This window comes from Acinonyx jubatus, chromosome A2 (genome assembly GCF_027475565.1).
Source record: "Acinonyx jubatus isolate Ajub_Pintada_27869175 chromosome A2, VMU_Ajub_asm_v1.0, whole genome shotgun sequence".
NCBI classification, from domain to species: Eukaryota; Metazoa; Chordata; class Mammalia; order Carnivora; family Felidae; genus Acinonyx; species Acinonyx jubatus.
Genome location: NC_069383.1, coordinates 153,518,458 through 153,539,456, shown reverse-complemented (window position 1 = coordinate 153,539,456; position 20,999 = coordinate 153,518,458). Strand labels below are relative to the sequence as shown.

At 49.7% G+C, this 20,999-nt stretch overlaps 1 protein-coding gene and 1 long non-coding RNA gene across 3 annotated transcripts in view; one reads left to right on the top strand and one right to left on the bottom strand.

The window, feature by feature from the left end:
* Window positions 1-9,258, bottom strand: part of MED26 (mediator complex subunit 26) — a 52,485-nt gene extending 43,227 nt beyond the window's left edge. Inside the window, exons 1-2 of one of the 2 annotated variants that reach the window (XM_053219696.1) lie at window positions 8,892-8,909; window positions 6,671-6,783 (exon numbers count right to left, since the gene is read on the bottom strand). Coding sequence is in view for 1 of the 2 variants with exons in the window: in XM_027038248.2 (XP_026894049.1) it covers window positions 8,892-8,963 (72 nt within the window). In the remaining variant the exon portion in view is untranslated. Of the gene's footprint in view, window positions 1-6,670; window positions 6,784-8,891 lie in introns of both variants that reach the window. The other variant, XM_027038248.2, reaches the window with a different exon arrangement.
* Window positions 9,259-9,408: 150 nt separating this feature from the next.
* On the top strand, window positions 9,409-10,839 carry LOC113593506 (uncharacterized). The gene is made up of 2 exons (XR_003413685.2): window positions 9,409-9,624; window positions 10,487-10,839. It is a non-coding gene; the product is annotated as an uncharacterized LOC113593506 (long non-coding RNA).
* The last annotated feature ends 10,160 nt before the right edge of the window (window positions 10,840-20,999 follow it).

The following is a 20,999-nucleotide window of genomic DNA, read 5'->3' as shown; positions in this document are numbered from 1 at the left end:
ACTTCTGGGAGAGCATCACCTCGTCTTTCTTCCCCTGGCTGATGGTCAAAGAGGGTGAATCCCAAAGCTGCAGGTGTTGGAAGGACAAGGAGGACACCCCACTGCGCAGAGGGAACACTACAAAAGAGATGGAACAAAACCAGGGCCTCACCTGAGAACAGACTCACCTCAGAGCCTTTGAGTGGCACAAGCCAATCAGCCCTTTCACATTTGAGCTCCCTCTGGGGGAGGCTGGCCAACAGAATACTTGAAGCAAATGTGAAACCATCAGCAAAAAGGGTAAACCGTTCCTATTTTATATCCTACACACATCACTGGCACTTGACCCCCACAGACAGCACTAAAAAGTCAGCTTGCCAACTGCCTGCCTGGCACAGTTGCAAGATGCATGGGGCAAATAAAGTTGGGAAGGGTCTACCTGACGTGGCTTCCAGAAGGGCTGGCCTTAAGAAGAAGAGGGCAGTTAGTTACCTTGGGGATCACCTGGGGAAAGAGGATGTGGCCACCACCCCATATGCCAACCTGAGCCGGACCAGGGACCTGATGGCAAGAGAGCTAATGAACCCAGCCCCCCTGTGGGCAGGCAAAGCTGCGGCCAGCTTGGTAGATCAGGTGGTTACCCAGAGCCAGGTGTGTGACCAGAGGTGCGGGTAGGGGATGGGGCCAAAGGTACAAGTGCGGGCAGGGCAGGGGGGGCTACCGGTGCCTGGAGGAGGGCTGCCAGACCACCTACCGGGCTCTTGTTGTGAGCTGGGCTCACATACACCTAAGTCTTCCATGAGAAGATCACAGAACCCCCCACCACGGAGTCAAGGCTGGCCACAGCCAACCACTTACAAAATCACTCTGTGCCCACAGTAGATGGGTGACCGGGACCGCCACAGCAGCCACAAGGCTGACTCACTGCAGGGTATGGCCTGGAGGAACCATCACCCATTTTTTGGCCCTGATGAAACCCAGGGAAGCAGAGCGTCCAGAGAGAGAGAGAGAGAGAGAGAGAGAGAGAGAGAGAGTGAGAGTGTGTGTGTGTGTGTGTGTGTGTGTGTGTGTGTGTGTGTGTCTCGTTTGTCACGTGACCAAAAGGGCCCCAAGGCAGCATTTGAACAGTATCTCCAGGGTCCACAGACAGACAGGGATCTAAGATCAAGAGTCATCTTTTTTCCCTGTCACAGGGGTAAAAAATAACAGCCAAGAAATAGAAGGGAAAAAAATGCCTCACGCCTTTTCCTCAGCCAGTTCAAGAGACAGCACAAAGCATTTCAGGTACAACTTCCCTCCCAGCCTGGCATAAAACATCCCGTAGACAAACCCAGCATAGAGACCCAGACTCTGGCAGGAGAGTGGAATGCTGACCTTGTACCCACTACTGCGCTCTCTCAGGTGACCAGGGAGGTGGTGGCAGGTGGGTGAGGACTGGGCAGGAGGGAAGGATTCCCGATCCCAGCGTGATCCTTTCTAGCTGTGTGTCTGCTGGGTAAGTGCTGACAGTTAACTCCCGATATTGGCCCTTTTCACAGGAAGATCAACAAGCTTCTGAGCACAAGCTTGCTACGGAAGCCCTAGAAACACGGTGATTAACTCGTGCTCCACTACCAAGGAGCTCGCGACCCCAAGGAAAATGCAATCAACAAGACCGGTTATCAGCAGGAATGTAGGGTTTTTAAGTTATGTACAGTGCCTGAGGGAGACGGTCTTGGATTAAAGCAGGAAAGGTTTCTGGGAGAGAATAGTAGCGATGACAGAAGGTCACAAATGTGAGGTACAGAGAGTCCCAACCTAGGTGTCGCACACAAACAAAGAAGGTTAGCTTACAGATTTAAGTAGACGCCGTTTTGATAAGATACAACTTCATTTCAAAGCATGACTAGATTAAGAGTAGCTTCTTTCCTTGAATTTTCTCAAAAAAACAGCTACTCAAAGTACACCTGTCAATATATGCAAGTTCCTGAATATTTCTTTTTTTTTTTTAAGTTTACTTATTTTTGAGACAGAGCACAAATTTATTATTTTTGCGTGAGCACACAACTGGGGGAGGGGCAGAGAGAGAGGGAAAGAGAGAGAATCCCAAGCAGGCTCCGCGCTGTGAGCACAGAGCCGGACATGGGGCTTGCCCTTATGAACCATGAGATCATGACCTGAGCCGAAATCAAGAGTCAGACACTTAACCGGCTGAGACACCCAGGAGCCCCCTGAATATTTCTGATCACAGATCTGGATCCTGACAGGCAAAAAGGTTAGGAGCCATTACACTAGAAGATTTCAAAGAGGGAAAGACTGTCCCAACTGGGATGGAAATGGAAACACAAAACAACATTTAAAAACACTTTGTATTTATGAGGTTAAACCACAGAAGACACAGCGGAGTCCAAATTCCCTCCTGGGCACTTCTTATGTAGGAGGCAAGAGACTGTCAGAGTTAAGCCCACTGCTTCTGAGCCTACCAGCACTGGGTATAGGCCCATAGCCTCCTCCACGACAGTGGAGATCATTAATCTCTGCTCTCTCCTGAAAGGAAGATGGAACATCTACCTCTAGGACTAGTTCAGAGAGCAAACAGGAAGCCAAGCGCTCCACACTGTACCTGGCACATACTAGGTGTTCTGTAGGCTGCGGCTATCCGTTTTACAGCCTCCAGCGGATGGATGGAGCCAGGGAACTTCCTTGCAGTCCCAGGAGCATTCGAAGGCTCTCGACCCCACCTGCCTGGCAATGACACGTCACCTGATACGACCTTTCTCCTTTTTAGCAGGCTCCTCACGCCATCACAGGACCTCCAGGAGTTTTTGGGCAGGCGTCTGGGGGTCCACACAGAGGGCCCAGATACATGTGCACACCCACTTGGCACAGTGGTTCTGGACTGTCTTGAGCCAGCTCGGACAATAATCAAGAGCTCCCCAAGTGCAGCATGGCCTCCCTCCAGGAACTCCTGCCTTCCCCTACTAGGTTTGCCTCGAAAATCCACACAGAGCAAACCTAACCCGGGGTACAACAGCTCTTCAAATACTTGAAAGCAGACCCCAGGTCCTCCAGAGAGCCTGACACTTGTCCCCCTCCCCTCCCACTGCTGAGAGGGCAAATTGTTCAAGGGTTTGCCAGCTATTCGTCAAATTCTGTCTCCCTCAGATCAGAGATGAACCAAGAGCTGGCTTTCTGTATGTGACTGTAAAACTTTTCACTCTAAAAACAAACTATACTGTGCTCTAGAAGTCATTTCATGCTCTTAAGAATTCTGAACTACCTTTGAATAAGAAACATGAACAACTCCTCCATTTGGACCTACGAGCTATAGCCCTGTAAGGCCTCCCCTGACGCTGATCCCCACCCTCCACCCCAGATTGCCCACGTGCACATTCTCTTCCTGTTCCAGGTCCTTCAAGGGTAGGGGCTGGGCCTCTCCAGGTCTGCACCCTCCACCCCCAACACCATAAGCAATGGCTAGAAATGTTTATTCAACTGCTGAGCCACCTTTTTCAGCTTTACCACATTTCTCCATCAACAGTATATATCAGTTGACAATTGAGATGTTAAGTGTATGGCCTCCTCAGACCTGGAATTCATTCAGAGAGCACTTTTAAACACCACATGCAGAATATTGGTATGTCTTCCTTATGCAAGAAATACTCCCCAGTTCAAGGAATCAAGGAATCTCCATGTCAATACTAGCTCAGTGCTCTGAGAGCGAAAAGGGGGAGTTTCAGATGGGGGCTCCAAGTCTGGGCACTAGAAAGACCAGGCTGAAAACGCACTGCCTATGCAGCCAGTCGCCAAACCACAAACTCAGTCACCCACTCCAACAACCAGCTGAGGGGTCCCAAAGGGACCAGACAGACTCAGGACAGCCTCCCATAAGGGAGAAGAAAGGGGCACAACTTCTACTGATGGAGACAAAGTCCCCAGCTTCCAGAAGGCGATTTACAGTGGGGGTTGGGCAGGAGACATGCCCACAGAACTGCAGTCACCTAGGGACTGGACTGAGGCCTGGTTCCAGTTAAACTGGAGCTCCGTCTGAGAAGATGGCTTGCAGACACACCAAAATCGAGGCACAGGTGAACAGCTCCTCTCCCCACCTAACCTCAAGTGCATGTCCCTGCCACACGCAGCTACATCTTGAGCCCAGGAGCCCAGGTGACCGTGGAGTCTTCTTACAACTGTATCAGGACAAAGGCCCCTTCCCACAAGCTGATCTTGGACAATCCTCCAGGACTCTGTGACTTCCAGGCAGGACAACATACTATGATTACAATTAAAGCCACTTCTGAGGACCACCAGACCTCTGTGAAGACAGAATGTAAAATCCACCTTCTTCTAAGGGAGAGAGTGAGTCAGAACAAGGACCCACACCTGCGTCTCAAGTGACACTTATTACCTGCCTGTTTCCCAAAGTCATAAAATGCCACACTGCTCTCTTCTTCACATATCGTGGCCACATATGAAGAACAAAGACAGGAATGTCACTGCCATTTGGGCAACCAGAGTGATCAGAGAGTCCACGTGTTTAGATTTTATAACCTTTAACGTGTCGGAGAGAATCAGGACCAACAGTCCTCCTTTCAGCAGGATCAATGATGTTTTAAGTTAACATCATGAGTGCTTGTAATCTTGAAGCAGAAAACAAAGCCAGCACACAATACTCATGAAAAGTTCCACATCAGTTGGCAATTGCCACACCACGATATGGTCTGGCCCAGGATTCTGTCCCTGACAGAAACCGTAAGATGTTTCCAGGACAGGCTGTCTAACATCATCACCTTGTTAGATCTCTCACAGGTAAACCTAAACCGATTTGTAATCTCATATAAACTTATGTAGGACAGAAAAGGCTCCCGCATCTTTTCTTACCAGCTCAAGAACACTGACCTCTTGGGCCTCTTCTCAAGCCATCGCTCCACCTTTGAGAGCAGTGTGGTGGCATTTAGAGTTAGAAGCACTGTCACTTAAACTTCAGGTAAGTCCCTAACTTTAGGGCAGTCACCTCAAATTAAGTCAGTAAGAAACAAAAGCGTCTTGTCCTCTCCTGACCATGGGAAGCACCCACTTAAACAGCACCTACTGTCTTTATGCTGTTGGTTTCTATGCCTGCAGGAAAGGGAGATCAGTTGCTCACCATCCCTCCCTTACAGAACTGTTGTGGGGAAGCAGGAGACCCTGTTCAAATGCTGCAGAGTCAGGTAAAGCATGTATCTGAGTTCTGGTATCTGAGAATTTTGTTATTTTAGAAAGTTCACATAATGCACCTCACATTAAAAGAAAAAAACTTTTAGAACAACTCATGTGAGCCTCTGCTACCCCTTCCAGAATCTGAACCCTGGATCCGGAAGGAGCCTTATGGGTGCATACACCAGTTCCCAGTCCCACTTTGTACATGAAGACCCTGCAGCCCAGAGAAGCTGGGTGGCGTCTTAATCTTCTAATTTCCTGGGGGGGAAATTATCATTCTTGTGTGTCTCTCTCTGCAGAGGCTCTTTGGTCACCTCTCCTTGGCGCCTGACGTCTGCATAACTGTAAGGAAGAAAAGTCATTTCTGAAGTTTCCTGCCAGAGAGCCTGATCAGTAGGAGGCCTTTACACAGACATCTTGGGCAAGTTCAAGTCCCCTTCTCCCCCAGTGCCTTCTCTGGCCACTCCCTGTTCTGATTACAGAGATGCTCACCTGCTTTGTGCAAGGCCTGCTTTGTGCTATTATTCAACTTGTTATGGGGATACAGTATCCACTCCACCGTCTCAGACCTATTCTATCCATGTGCCATGTGTTCTAGAGAGTTCTGAATTAGAATATTACACGACTAAACTTCAGCACATATAGCAAGAAGGATGCGAGGATTCAATCAGTTTAACCAGCACTTAGCACCCTAAAGCGCCTAATGCTTCAGCCCTGGAGAAAGAAGACAAGAAACAAACCATGCTCACAAAGCCTACATTCTGGTCAAGAAGGCAAAGCCTGAACTTCCATGAAACGAGGAGTTCCAATACAAACGAGAAGTTCATCACCTGCTGAGAAGACTGTGCTTGGGTGGATGGACTCCCAATTTCTGGGCAGAGGAAGAAGGCGTGGCCCTTGACTGTACCCACGAAGACTAAGCGGGAAGAAACGCGCACACTGCGCTTCCGAGATTTTCAACACCCTGGCTACATACACCACAAGGAGAGTAAGGCTTAGATTGTTCTGAAAAACTGTTAGTCGCTTTTTGAAAAGAAGTGTAGAGGATTTACTTTATTACTGAGTTGGCAGAAATTATTAACTCAGAGTCTGCTGTTGCAAAAATTCAAATACTCTAGAGACTGGAACTGAAAACATACAGACAACTTTCCCCTTAAGAACTCCTTTGTCAAGAAGATGGTCGGTAAATGTTACTTTGTTATTTCCCTAACTTCTCAGCTACTTGTGGATATTAGGTCAGCTGCCCTGACATTGATTTTTCAAGCAAAAGCTAAGTTTGTTAACCATAATTGCATGCCCACAGAGGTAAGCATTACATGACACAATTCCCTGTCGCTTCTCTCAGAAGAGGTTTAATTTTAGTGTTGGCTCTTCAACACTGTCCCCATTTTTTTTCCATGAGCATCTTAAATATGTGTCAACTAACTATCCCAAAGTGGAGTTCATAATTGGTCAAGGTAGAGAAAAGCAGCTGGGTGCCGGCACTGCCTTCTTGGAGCTACCTCACACTCACCTGAGCCCAGGTCAATCCAGAGAAACTGCAGAATTATGGTCGCACCACCTCTGTTGGCAACCTATTCTGCCACGGCTCCAGTTTCTATATGGGGTTTGCTTCAAGCCACGCTCCTGTCAAAAGGTTCTAACAATGCTCATAGATGGTCACTGGCAATGGCAGCATTTAAAGGAGGCACTTTCCTCATCACTCGTATCCAGAGACAGTTTCCCAATTCCATCCACCACGCTCACATTTAGCAGGACTCTATGCACACCCATCACTAAAGTCCCCCCCAGACAAGCCATTTGACATGTGAACCCCATGCCATTACAGCAACCATGGGCTCCTATGAATGAACACCACTGTACACACTAAAATACAACAAAAATGAGATTTGTTTCCTCTCCCGCTTCTGGCTAACCCCCCTTCCTCGTTGCCCTCCTCTCCTCTCCCCCTAGGAACCCTTTAGATTACAGCCTTACACAATACTGGAACCTCTGAGGTCACTGCCCTACCTAATCTACAACATATCATGACCGCCTGTCAAAGCACCTCCTGATCCCAAAGCTCTCCTAGGTGGCATTAAGGATCAGTGCTAATATCTCAGCAACCTCTCAGATTCCCCGAAGGCAAACAAGCACGTGGAATTCAAGAAATTACACTCTGGACAAAAGATGCAAAAGTCACCAAGCTTTCATTTTTCATGTCATTTGTTTTATTCTCTAATATTTCAGTCTTAGGAACTGCAGCGGCTCCGGTTACTGCAAAATATTCTGGAAGGTTTTATATAGCTTGTGCCTACTCCACCCCCAAAGTCATAACAAAAATGTATACAACATTTGTTGAAGACAATTACCACCAAGTCGGTCTTAATGGGGCCTGAAGACTAGGGACAAGAGGATTACTTATGATACAAAAACCAGAGACTTACAGACACCGTAACTCCTCAATTTCTACCAAAATTATACAAGCCAATGTGAATTATTCCAAAAATACCAGGCTAAAGCACAGCCCTAAGAGTAATTAGTCAAACCAATGTAAAGGAAAAACAAAAACCCTACAGTGAGAGAAACCGGAGTTACCTGGCCCAAGACAAAAAGGTTTTTTCCTTGGATCTCCAGCATATTAAAAAGTGATCTCAATGGCCACTTCCTGGTCTCCCAGCAAATGCAGGGGCTCATCTCATACCTGCCACAACATCTTCCTACTGCTCAACCTGCTCCTGCCACAGGAGAAAATGACCCCTACTGCCAACAATCCCTTTGAGAAAACATGAGGGGAGACACTACGAGTCTTCCCCTACACACGCGAAGAGGGGCAGAGAAGATCTCTCTGCAAACAGTAGCCTCGGTGGAGGACCATCTAAAAAAGCAACACCCTGGGGTTGACCCTGACCCTCTAAGTGACAAGCCACCAAGCCGGAACCCTCAGGTGGGGGGAAGTAATAGCCGAAGGAGCGTTCTTGAAGAACAGGAAAGAAAATCACCACCTCTAATTCACACCAAAAAGCGGGGCTCTGGCTTGGTCAGAAGACGCAATGGGCATTTAGGCCTAGAAAGGCAACAGGAAGGATCCCACCCTCCCCACGATCATCTACCGTCGGCAGCGATCCCAGGAGGGACTCGGCAAAGGCATGTCCACTCGCAGAACCAAGGGGGGACTCTCACACGCGCCCTGGGCACCCGGCTAAGGGCAAAGTAGGCTGGGGGCGGGGAGGGGGGGGTCCCTCTGAAGCCAGGAAGATGCTTCCAGCCGGGAGAAGAGGAAAGGAGGACTTTCCTGATCACCCAGAAGGCCGAGACACAGGCGGCACAGGCGCCCGAGTCATACCCCGGACACCAGTTGCTCCACAGCCTTTCTCCCTCCCCTCCCCCCCCGCCGGGAAGACTTCCCGGGGGTCGCGGGTCCCCGGGGAAGGGCAAGGCGGGTGAGCTTCGTAAGGAGCAGTAAGGGTCATACATCTGGAGCGGAAGAAAAGGCAAAGCTCTGCCCTCAGTTCCCTTCTGCTCCCTCCGCCCAGGCCGCACGGAAGCCTCGGCCTCACGTACCCAGCGCCGCCAGACTGCCTGACCTGCCCCCGGCTCGGGCCCGTGGGGCGAGAGACCGGGATGGCAGCGGCCCTCGGGGGCAGGTGGGCGTCGGGCGGGTTCCCCGGAGCCCGGCGGGCGAGGGGCATTGGGGAGGGGGAGGGTCCCGGGCCCACGCGGCCTCCGTCCCGGCCCGCGCAGCGGGTTCTTACGTTGCTCTGGGGGTCGATGGCCTGCAGCAGCCGGTCCCTGATCTGCTGCGGAGACGCCGGAGCCGCTGTCATTGCCTGGGCGAGGCGGGGGGGAGCGGCCGGGCCAGCGGGCGGGCGGGCTGAGGCGGGGGACGGGGGTCACTCACTCGCCGGCCTCCGGGAGCGGAGCCTCATGTTCCCCGCGGTGCCGGGGAAGGAGGGGGCACGCGGGGTGGCGGAGAGGGGAGCCGGGGCTCGGGCCCGGGGCGCCACCGCCACCGCCACCAGAGGAGGAGGAGGAGCCACCGGAGCCGCCGCCGCTGCTGCCGCCGCCTCGAGAACCAAACTCCAGTGAGCTGCCCCTGCGCGGAGCACTCTGGGTAACCCGCGCCGCACGCAGCGTCGGCGCCACGCTGAGGAGGTTGGGAGATAGGGCGGGCAGAGACGCCGGGTCTGGGCGGGGCCGCGTGCGAGCCACGCCCCGCACCCCCACGCATGCGCGCGCAGGCGTACTGGTCCGCCGCCCCGCCCCGCCCACCGCCCGCCGGAGGTAGCCGTTGGGAGGCGGTTGGGCGGGGCAACGGCCGCCGCTTGGAGGCCCCGCCCCCGACTTGGCCCTGGGGAGCTGAGGTTTCCGACGGAAACGGGCGGTGCGCGCCGAGTCCTTGAACCTGGGCACTCCGGTCGGCCGCCTCAGGGTTGGCGGCGGAAGGACTCTTCGTTGGGAAGAAAAGCCTTCCCCGTACCGAAGGAGGTGACGGGAGTCGCGGGCGGGAGAAGTTGACAAGTTTTCCGAGCCTGGGGTCCCCAGTCCCTCGATCGCGGTTCCTGGAGGCGAGGGAGCCAAGTCCACGTTGTGATAATGCGCGCGGAAGGGTCATCTTTAGAGGAGCAGAGGGATGCGCCCACCGCTCCAGAGGGCGGGGGTCTGCAGTGCTTCGCGTGCTGGGATCACCAACACATGAGACAGCGATGCGCCTCTCGGGAGAGCCCTCACTCCAGCTAGAAAGCCCCAAAGCCAGCCCCTTGAGCCCACCGACCCCCAACGTTGCAAACGTGTGTCAACGCCAGGGTTTCTCATCCTGGGCACCAGTGACATTTGCGGCCGGCTCACTGTTGTAGGGGCCGTCCTGTGCATTTTAAGATATTCAGCATCCTGGGTTTCTACCTACTAAACGCCAGGAGCACTCTCTCCTCCAGTCAGGTCAACCAAAAATGTCCAGTCATCGCCAGAGGTCCCCTGGCGGGCAGAACGTCCCCTGTTGAGAACCACTGGTTTAAAAGACCCACCCTGCTTTGCGTGGAGATGCTGGAAAAAATGAAATCCTCGTTCTCTGAACAATACATTTCACAAAGGAAGACATTGAGGCCCAAGGTCACCCAGAGTTACAGGTCAAACCCAGAATTAAACGTCAAGTCTAGGGAGTCTCTTTCCCATCTCCACTTTACTGCCTTTTTTTTTTTTTTTTTTTTCTTCCACTGCTCTCTGCTAGCTCCAGCGCTCGCTCGCTCTCTGGAAGCCCTGTTAGAAATACTGTTAGGAGAAGGGGTGAAAAGGCAGGCTGAGTGGATTATTAGCCGCAGCCTCCGGAGAAATAATTTTTTTGTTGTTACAGGAAAACCTAGATTTAAAACAGGAGCGAGGCAGCTGATGAGAACCACACACGCGCCTTGGATCTGTGCTACACCTGTGAGTCTTGCATTTGTCATGCTTCTGGGAAGCGTTTTTGCAAAAACGGCTGTTTCTGCACGTGGTTGTGTCTGCTTCCTTCTGCACATGTGAAAAGTTTTACATCACACTTGCAGGAGAAAATAAACATGGGCAAAAAACTTCTTTTTAATTTACTCACTCTCCCTCCTAGAATGAGGTGCTTTGTGTACATGGTCCAGGTTGGAAACCAGCCCATTTGGAGATACTCTTTATCTCACTTCAGATAAGCAAAATAAACAAGCTCTCCCTCCAAGCATATTCTGGTCCTGCCTTTCTTTTAATTTCTAACTCAGATGTACAGTCTCTTATTTATTTTTTTAATCAAGGATCACATAGACATAAGCAATTTGTTTTGCATGGGCCAGGTCATTTAAGAAAAAATTTGGAAAACACTCAACTTACCTGCCCTTTTTAAAACTAAGAGGCAACATTAAGATGACTGAGTTCTGTAAGGGCACTGACTCTACTCAGTGTCCCCATTAGAACAATGCCTATTACATATTTTTGAAATAAGTGAATGAACATGTCCCCAATACATGACAGCTGTGTACACACACCCAGACAGAGGTATTAACTGTTCAGTTCCATAGATGGGGGACACAGTGGGGCTCCATAAATATTTAACGAAATATTAAGTATAATACTATATACACATTAGGATGCACCTATTCATGCAGATAACTATATATATATATATATATATATATATATCTGCATAGTTTTAGTTATATATATATATATATATATAGTTTTATTCCACATTTAACATATATGTAGTAGTAAAATTAAATCAGATCGCCACTCAATGGTAGTCTTGAAAACGTTAGCTTCCCTTAGGTCCAAGATAGATACTTCAGTTCACCTACCAAGACTTTCTGCTTCAAGGAAGAGACACTTGAAATGGCTCCTATCAGTTACACAAAGGCAGGGCTCAGGGTAAATCCCCTTTGCTGTAATGGTTCTTCTTCAGCAATGTATCCTTTAAATTAGGTTCAGAGGGCATCCACCCCACTGTCCTGAGAAGACAAGATATTTTGTGCTTGTAATGCCCCTGAAAAGGCTGCCTTACCTCCTAGTGAGGTGGCTCCCCAAAGGGCAAGAGGCTCCGAGCCCATGACTTGCCCTTGCCATGGGAAGTGGCAGGAAGGTAGTTTTAGGAGCCTGAGCGTAGAGCGTCCTCAGCCAAGCTTGGAGGTAAAGGGAGTGGGCTCGTTTTACTGTAGGCCCAAGCCACATAAGCAAGGGCATCACAGAAGGGAGCTGCGAGCAGGCCGGTTCACACAACTACTTAGGACCAATCTTCCACAGCAACACCACATGGTGGCAAGTAATAACAGCAGGGGCTCGCCCAGCGGACTCATTTCTGAAGTGAAAGGAGGCTGTACCCCCTTTAGACACCTACACCCCTGGGAGCTGCGCAATTTAAAGTTATTGGACTTACCCCAATAAGGTTATGTGAGGCCTTCGATGAATAATAGGAAAAATGTGAGTAAACCACCACCCTACTCGGACCCCTTTGTTCGCTCTGAATTTAACATCTGGCGGGAATTTTTAAAAAACGCTGTCCTCTGTTCCTTCAACCCTATCAGTGATCTCGGAGATGGGCTTCAGAGTTCTGCTTGGCTTTGCGGCAAGTCCTGCTTATTCTAAAAGTGAAACTGATTTCAATTGGTTTTGAATAGTCCCCTGAAAGGTCACTGCTCTTAGCAAGGGCTTCAAAGACAGACAAGAGAACACAAATAATTTCACTGTGGGTCCAAGTAGGGGGATGCAGGCACGAGCCTGCTCTGGAGGATCTAGTTTTGAAGCCAAGCGCAGGAAACAGGTTGGGGGCCCAGTAATACAACACCATAATTGTATGGTCTGAGCAGAGCAGCAGGTGCACGAGGGAGGGCAAAGCCACTGCGGATAGGAACACTACGAAAGATGCCGGACAGCAATTCCAGATGTTCATACCCTTTGACCCAGTATTTCACAACTTCCAAAATGTATCCAAAGAAAGCAATCAGATGTAGACAAACGTGTACATATGGGGAAGTAGACGGCAGCATCATGTGTACGGGTAAACAATTAGAAGCAACCCAAGTGTTCAGTAAAAGCAAAGTATGTAAACAAATTAGGGGTCGATTCGTGCAATTGGGAAGGTTACGGACAGAGGGGACCACAAGATTCTCTAACTCCACCTGGGTAGTGGTCTTGTTTTATGGTATACGCAACGTGTAGAAATTCACCACGCTGTACATGACACTTTCAAAATAGATAAATGAAAAGATGTATAGACCGATGACAGATAATCTAGGCACTGAAATCAGTGCTGAACAACATGGGATGCTCCCGATTTCACATTAAATGTTAAAATGCAATATATGAACTATATATATTGCGATCATCATTTTGGTTTTATGAAAACATGTATACTTCTTGGACATGATGCACAGAAAAAATACTGGAACGAAAGAAGCCAAAATATTTACAGCCGTTCTCTCTGACAGGCAGAATGCCAGGTGATTTTTCTTATGACATTTGTGCCCGAAGTTCCCCATTTTCTAGAATGAAGATGTGGTGTGTCCTCGTCCTCTCATCCAGTGCTGGGGTTATTCTGACCTCTAGTAGCCTCCAGCCATCATCTTCTGACTCGGACACAGCTAATCAGAAGCGTGCCCGTAATCTCCAAAATCCTGAACGTGGATTTGCCATCAGGCCTCCTGACGGATGTCCATCTAAATCCTAACAGTGTGTGCATTTTGCCCACTGCCCCAGTTTTGAATTCTTCTTAGTAATAAAGAGAATGACATTTGTTGAGTCCCTGCTACATGTCAGGTTCCACACTGAGGGCTTTACATGAGGACCCAGATGAACCCCTCCGGACAGTCGGGCCCCTGTGTCAGTTCCCCCTCTTGACGCTTGATGGCAGTGGGGGGAGGGGTGCTACAATTCGCTCTAGAGAATGCAGTGGAACCATGCTCTGCCCGGTGTAGGTTAAAGCTTTAAGAAGGCCTGGCAGTTACCACCCAACCCAGCAAATCCACTCCTATCAATCTTCCCAAGAACACTGAAAACCTACACTCACAGACTTGTACAGGTAAACGTCCACAGCAGGACTATTAACAGGTACAAGGTACAAACACCAAATGTCCACCAGCTGGTGAACAGATAAATGAGATGTATGTCCACACACTGGAATATTATTCAGCCATGAAAAGGAAACTAAGAGAGAGGTGGCATCCACCTGTGCAGTCCTGGGAGCATAGAGCTGCCATGTCACAATCTAAAAGGCACTTTGGCAAGAGCTAGTGACCCAAGGCCTCTGTGAAGGAGAACAAGGTTCCCGGTGACAGAGAACACCAAGCCCCATATGCCTAACCCCAACAGGCTGGGACAACTCAGGTGAGGTGCCAGGCAAGTGAGCTGAGAACCTCTTGGGGCTCAGAGCTGGCTCCACTGCGCCCCAGCCAATTTCCTGCCCAAAGAACTGTGACTCCTAATAGTAGAGGTTTTTAAGCCACTTAGTACTGGGGTCATTTGTTACTCAGCACTAGCTAAGAGAGACAGGGTTGCTAATGTAACCTCAAGGGACACATGAGGAAGATCCGGAGCTTAAACAGAGAGGAGAGGGGCGCCTGAGTGGCTCAGTCGGTTGAGTGTCCGGCTTCAGCTCAGGTCGCGATCTCACGGTTCGTGGGTTCAAGCCCCTCATTGGGCTCTGTGCTGACAGGTCAGAGCCTGGAGCCTGTTTCGGATTCTGGGTCTCCCTCTCTGCCCCTCCCCCACTTGCGCTCTGTGTGTGTCTCTCTCTCTCTTTCTCAAAAATAGATAAACGTTAGGAAAAAAATTAAATAGGGAGGAGACTCACACACAGCCACGTCACCAACAGTGCAGCTGGGATTCCAGACGGAATCTTTCTGATGCGGAACCATGCTCTCCGGCCCTCATTGCTACTTAACTCCTCAGCCCCTCCCGCCTGGTGTTGGTCTTTGGCCGTGTGTCTCCTGTGTTTCTGTCCTCTCCTGAACCCGTGCCCTGTCTCATTCTTCTCGCCTGCTGACAGTTCTCTCCTCTGACCTGCTGCACACACACGTCCAGGCAGCTTATTTTCTTTTAAGCTTTAGTTACCTTCTTTATTACGCTGACCTTCAGCTAAGTACAGGGTAACAAATAATCACACATAAAAACAACACAGTGCACATAGTCTTAACACATACACTTAGGCATGAAGAAAATAAAGGATCAATCTGCCTCTCTTTTGATTCCACTTTTCCACTACTGCCCATGCTTTTTTCTAGTAGCTGCGGGAACACTCCTACGGATCCCTTTCATTCACCTTTAATTCTTTGGAAGGCAGAGCAGGTAAATACGCTTGTGAAACTGTAAAACTGATTTTGTCTGCTTTTGGCTTACAGTCATAAAATTATTCTCGCCTTTTTTTTTAATTAAAAAAATTTAATGTTTATATTTGAGAGAGAAAGAGAGCGCGCGAGAGCAGGGGAAGGACAGAGAGAGACGGAGACAGAATCTGAGGCAGGCTACAGGTTCCGAGCTGTCAGCACAGAGCCTGACGCGGGGCTCGAACCCACGAACCACGAGATCATGACCTGAGCTGAAGTCGGACACTCAACCGACTGAGCCACCCAGGCGCCCCTTGCCTTTTCCTTTTTTAAAAAAAGACCTCCAAAAACTTGCCAAAATTGTGCTTCTGAAATGTTCAAATAATCTCATCGCTTGGCCAGGTGGTCTAAATCACTTGTTAGATTAGAGGCTATTATGTATTACATATGCATACATATGTAAATATTATACGGCAAAATATAGAGAACATATTATGGTTTCATATTCTCTCAGTTACTCTGGTGAGGCAACGAAATAAGATCAGTAACTGTTCTAATGCTCTAGTGAATGATTTTGATAAACATTTTCTTTAAGCATCTCCAGAAATAAGATCAGATCACCCTTTCTACCTCAGTAAAGGAATTGCAGGATAAAGTCAATTTATTGTAGCTTTTTCTGTTCCAGATGGTCTTGCCGACAGACAGTTTGGATCTTCTTGCCCCCTGCTCTAAAAACTCAGGGACCTCGGCTCACGTAAACCCCTGGCCTTGTGAGCCACGCCCCCTCACCGGCACACACATCACATGCTACAATGTGGCACACATAAACGGCCCATCTTCCCGACCAGCCTTATTCCTCACCGTCCCTAAGGGGGTTTTCTCCACTCCTGCACACTGGTCACCTAGCTATCCAACCAGGTGGCCTGGCCCTTGCTTCTCAGAGGAGTGACCTGGCTAAAGTCACATGACTGGATTTTAGACAGGATTACGACTGCAGCCCAAAGCTCAGGGGTCCCAGACTAGCAGAGAAACGCATGAACCAAATCAGCTGCAAGCCACTTCCCCAAGGAGCAGACAAGGGCCAAGGGACTGATGTCAGAAAGCAACCAGGAGCAGACAGGAGCCACAGTCAAAGGCCCAAACTGGCCAATGGAATGTGTCAGAAACAAAGGCACAGTGTTGTGCCTCAACCCAGAAAGCAATGCGATGCTCTAGAAAACACTCCCTACAAATACTGCAGGCTATATATACAGAGAGGAGTGTCAAGTCCTGACAAGACCGGGTCCTGAGCCATCGCTGTCACAGACGGAGAAACTGAGGCACTAACAGGACCAATGACCTCTCCCCAACATCACTGGCACGTGAGGGACAAGGGAACGACTCGGAGCACAGGCCCACGATCCCCTCCCCGCCGTTCCCAAACCCCATAGCTCAAAAAGCCCAAAGAATTTCTTTAAGTTTGCGCCAGGCCCGTGTGGTTGACAAAGGCTGTCTGAGGCCGTTCCACCTTTGTCTGTCCAGCTCTGTGTGAATGTTACGAAGTCTGGCTACAGAAGTGTTACTTTTTGATGAGGGAGCGTGGCCAGCCCAGATACCTCGGGGTATCGTGTCACGTATAGGACACGCTGCTGGGAAGTGCAAGTTCTGAATCCGGAGTTGGCTCGGGTGCCCCGGGCCTCCGGACACGTCTTACGGATAAGGGTGGCCTGAGATCCACGTCAGCGAGCAGGTGGAATGAGCCCAAATAAAGGTGTTTGGGGGCGGGCGGGGGGTGGGGGGGGCAGTGCAGCAGCACAAGAGAAGGGCCAGGGGACGAGGCTTCACGTCAGCTCTGCTGAGGACACCGGGAGACCTTGGGCAAGTCACTTCCCTGGATAGGCCTTCAATTTCCTCATCGGGAAAAACGAGATGACGGCGATCCTTTGGACACCCCTCGTTGTGCCAAAGCATTGCGGTGATGCCTAAGAAGGCCCGGCGGGAGGGCTCTGAACTTCTTCTGTTCATGCAGTAAGAGATACGGTGCAGCTTAGGAAAGAACCCCACGCCCGCCTCTGACACACCAACCACACCACGGACACCGCGTGCCAGGTCCACTACATGCACATCTCACACAACGTCACACCACAGAAAATTTGGACGCAAAGGGGTAAAACCAGGGAACCATCTGTGTCTCAGCTGTGCCGCTCCCCGCCCCCCCCCCCCCCCCCCAATGGCCGGGGCTCCCTCCCTGCATCATTCTGGCAACTACATGGTTCATTTGTCTTAAAGTGAATCTTTCAGAACTGGATTATTGCACCTAACCGCTTGCATGCGATTCCCTTACCTCACTTAGTACGGAGTTTCACAAGGAGACTTCTGGAGGCATGAGCAAGCAGATGTCCTATTTGAAAAGGGTCTGACCAACAGCCCAGGTAACTGGGCCTGCCTCTTACCCTAAGAACGCCCCGAGCTCGCCTAATTCTCAGGCTCACGGAAGAGAAGTACAGAAAGGACAAAAGTTCCATCAGCCCCATTTGTGCCTTTTTCCTTTTTAGCCTCGAAACGTGGTGGTGGCTTTCCTCACACTTCCTAGATGCTCTGATGTTTACATCTTTGTGAGTTTTTTCTTCTTTCCTGATCACAAGAGTAACAGATCTTTGGTACAGACAGTCAAGTACAGCAAAATATAAAATAAGATTTAAAAATCACGGCCCACCTGGGTGGCTCAGTGGGTTAAGCATCCACCTTTGGCTCAGGTCATGATCTCATGGTTCGTGAGTTCGAGCCCCATGTCAGGCTCTGTGCTAACAGCTTGGAGACTGGAGCTTGCTTTGGATTCCCTATCTCTCTGCCCCTTCCCCACTCGTACTCTCTCTCTCTCTCTCTCTCTCAAAAATAAACATTAAAAAAACTAAATTAGAAAAAATAAATAAATGAAAACCACGGCCGGGGGCACCTGGGTGGCTCAGTGGGTTAAGCGTCCGACTTCAGCTCAGGTCATGATCTCACGGCATGGGTTTGAGCCCTGCATTGGGCTATCTACTGTCAGCAAAACCCCCCTTCCAATCCTCTGTCTCCCTCTCTCGGCCCCTCCCCCACTCATGTTCTCTCTCTCTCTCTCTCTCTCTCTCTCTCAAAACAAATAAGTCAACTTAAAAAAAAGTGTTAAAAAAATAAAATAAAAACCACTGCCTGATGGGTACATGTGAAATCAAGCACTAGTCTCCCTTTTTGTGTGTTTATAATTTTCCAGAAGAAAGTTAAAGACGAAAAAAGAAGTCACACAGCCAGGCCTGTTTGTATATGTGCTGTCTCTGGCTGTTTTCACACTGCAAAGGCTGAGTTGCACAGTTGAGAAAGAGACTGTGTAGTCCTGCAAAGCCAAAAGTATTTACTGTCTGGCCCAGTGTTAGGCCTGATAACATCACCCCACCCCCAACGAGATCCTGGCCATAATACAGTACTTGGAACCTGTAAACAAATTGTGATACATGGTAAGAGAGAATTAAGGTTGCAGATGGAAGTAAGGGTGCTAATCGGCTGACCTTAAGATAAGGAGATTATTCTGGATAATCCCAGTGGGGGGGGGGGGGCAACGTAATCACAAGCGTCCTTAAATGGGGAAGAAAAAAGCAGAATCAGAGAAAGATGGCATCTTGACAAAGACCAGAGCAGCCACTGCTGGCTTGGAAGGTGGAGGGAGGACGGGGCCACGGACCAAGAAGGTGGACAACTTCTAGACGCTACAGGCAAGGCAAGGAAACAGATTCTCCTCGAGAGCCGCCAGAAGAACCCAGCTCTGCCAACACCTTGATTCTGGCCCAGCGAGACCCATTTTGGGCTTCTGACCTCCAGGGCTATAAGACCACACATCTTATAGTTGCCACAAGGGCAACTCCTACAAGGCCCCGGATGAAGAAAGCTTACCACTCTCTCTTTTAGACGCGGCTGCCCCATGCGAGGTTTCTGCAATGAAACACACTTGAAATGTAGCTACTCGTTTGACTCAGCAGTCGGGTTTTTAATTTTAGTTCATTTGAGATGGACACTGAAATAGCCACGTGTGGCTAGTGGCTACCGCACAGCATCATTGCCACAAAGCGTGGTCCGGGGACCAGCGGTACGGGCATCACCTGGGAGTTGGGTGAAATGAGGAACCTCGGCCCACCCCCACCCCTCCTACCCCCGTCTGCTATGCCAAATGCACACTTTGCCAAGACCCCTAGGGGATTCATGGGACATCAAAGTCTGAGATGCTGAGGTCAAAGCTATCATTCCACTCACATGAAAATACTTCACTACAGAACATCAGGAAACAAAGTCCATCTGCACCAGTTGTTAGGGTCGGCTTTCCCGGACCACGGGGAGTTCTCTGAAGTTTTTAATGCCTCGAAGCACACTATTAGCCAAACACATGGACTTCACTGCTCCTGAACCTCTACTACAGGGCAGACCTTTGACCATCTATTGTGGACTGAGCTCTACCCTCTCAAAATTCACGTGAAAGCTTTAACTCCCAAAGTGAGGGTTAACCCTACCTGTGGGGATAAGGCCTTGAGAGGGGTAACTCAGGTTAACTGAGGTCGTAAGGCTGGGCCCCTGATCCAGTATGGCTGGTGTCCGTGTCGGAAGAGAGATGCACATGCATGTGCGCAGAAGACATGCCGTGTGAGCATACCGCAAGAAGGCCACCATTTGCAAGCCAAGGGGAAAGATCTCACCAGGAGCCAACCATGCTGGCACCTTGACCTGGGACTCCCAGCCGCCGGAACCGTCGGTTGTTTAAGCCACCCGGTCTGTGACTACAATACTACTTCATTTAGGCTTCACAAAACCCATCAAGGTCTTTAAAAAATTTTGTTTTTTAAATTTCTTATTTTGGGAGACAGAGAGCGACAGAGTGGGAGGGGCAGAGGGAGAGGGAGACACAGAATCCGAAGCAGGGCTCCAGCCCCTGAGCTGTCAGCCCAAAGCTCAACGCAAGGCTCGAGCCCACCGACCGCAAGATCACGACCTGGGCCAAAGTTGGACACTCAACCAACTGAGCCACCCAGGCGGCCTGAGATCTTTTCATAGAACTAATGACAGAGGCGCCTGGGTGGCTCAGTTGGTTGACTGTCCAACTCTTGATTTTGGCTCAGGTCACGATCCCAGGGTCGTGGGATCGAGCCCCACGTCGGGCTCTGCACTGATAAGCGTGGAGCCTGCTTGGGATTCTCTCCCCCCCCCCCCCCCCGCCGCCCCTCTCACCTGCTCATGCTCGATCTCTAAAATTAAAAATTTTAAAAAGGTTTAAAAAAAAGTAATGACAGCAACGAAAATAACACCACTTACTGAGTGCCTGCTGCACGTGAGGCACGTTCTAGGTGTCATGGCTCTCTCCCTCACTGTCCCCATATCACAGATGAGGACATGGGGGTACAAAGATGCCAATGCACTGCCCCCCATTACACTCTGTAAGGGACAGAGCCTGGGTCTGGCCCAGAACTCCATCTTGCTTTCTAACATAACCATCTTTTCCACTCTTTCCCCTGATTCACAGTAAACTCTAATTAAATGCACTAAAGCTTTATTCCCCTTAAAATAACTTCTACACCTCCCCCAGCATACTCCACACTCTGTGGCCCACATTTACCACGAACGGCCACAACGATTAATGTGAACCAAACACAGGCCAACAGGAACCACCCATAAGATGTCTCAAAAAAAAAAAAAAAAAAAAGTACTGTCTACGGGCACCTGTGTGGTTCAGCCAGTTAAGCATCTGACTCTTGATTTTGGCTCAGGTCATGATCTCACGGTTCATGAGTTCGAGCCTATTGGTCTCTCTGCTGACAGTGAGGAACCTGCTTAGGATTCTCTCTCTCCCTCTCTCTCTGCCTGTCCCTTCTTTTCTCTCTCACAAACCAAATAAACAAACATTAAAAATACATACACTGTCTAGTCCAGGGAGTCAGCAAACCTTTCTGTAGAGTCAGACAGTAAATATATTCAGTTTTACGGGCCAGATGGTCTCTGTCGCAAGGACTCATTGTCCCAAAAGCAGCCACTGATGATACATAAATGAATGGGTGTGGCAGTGTTTCAATAAAACTTTATTTATGGACAAAGAAC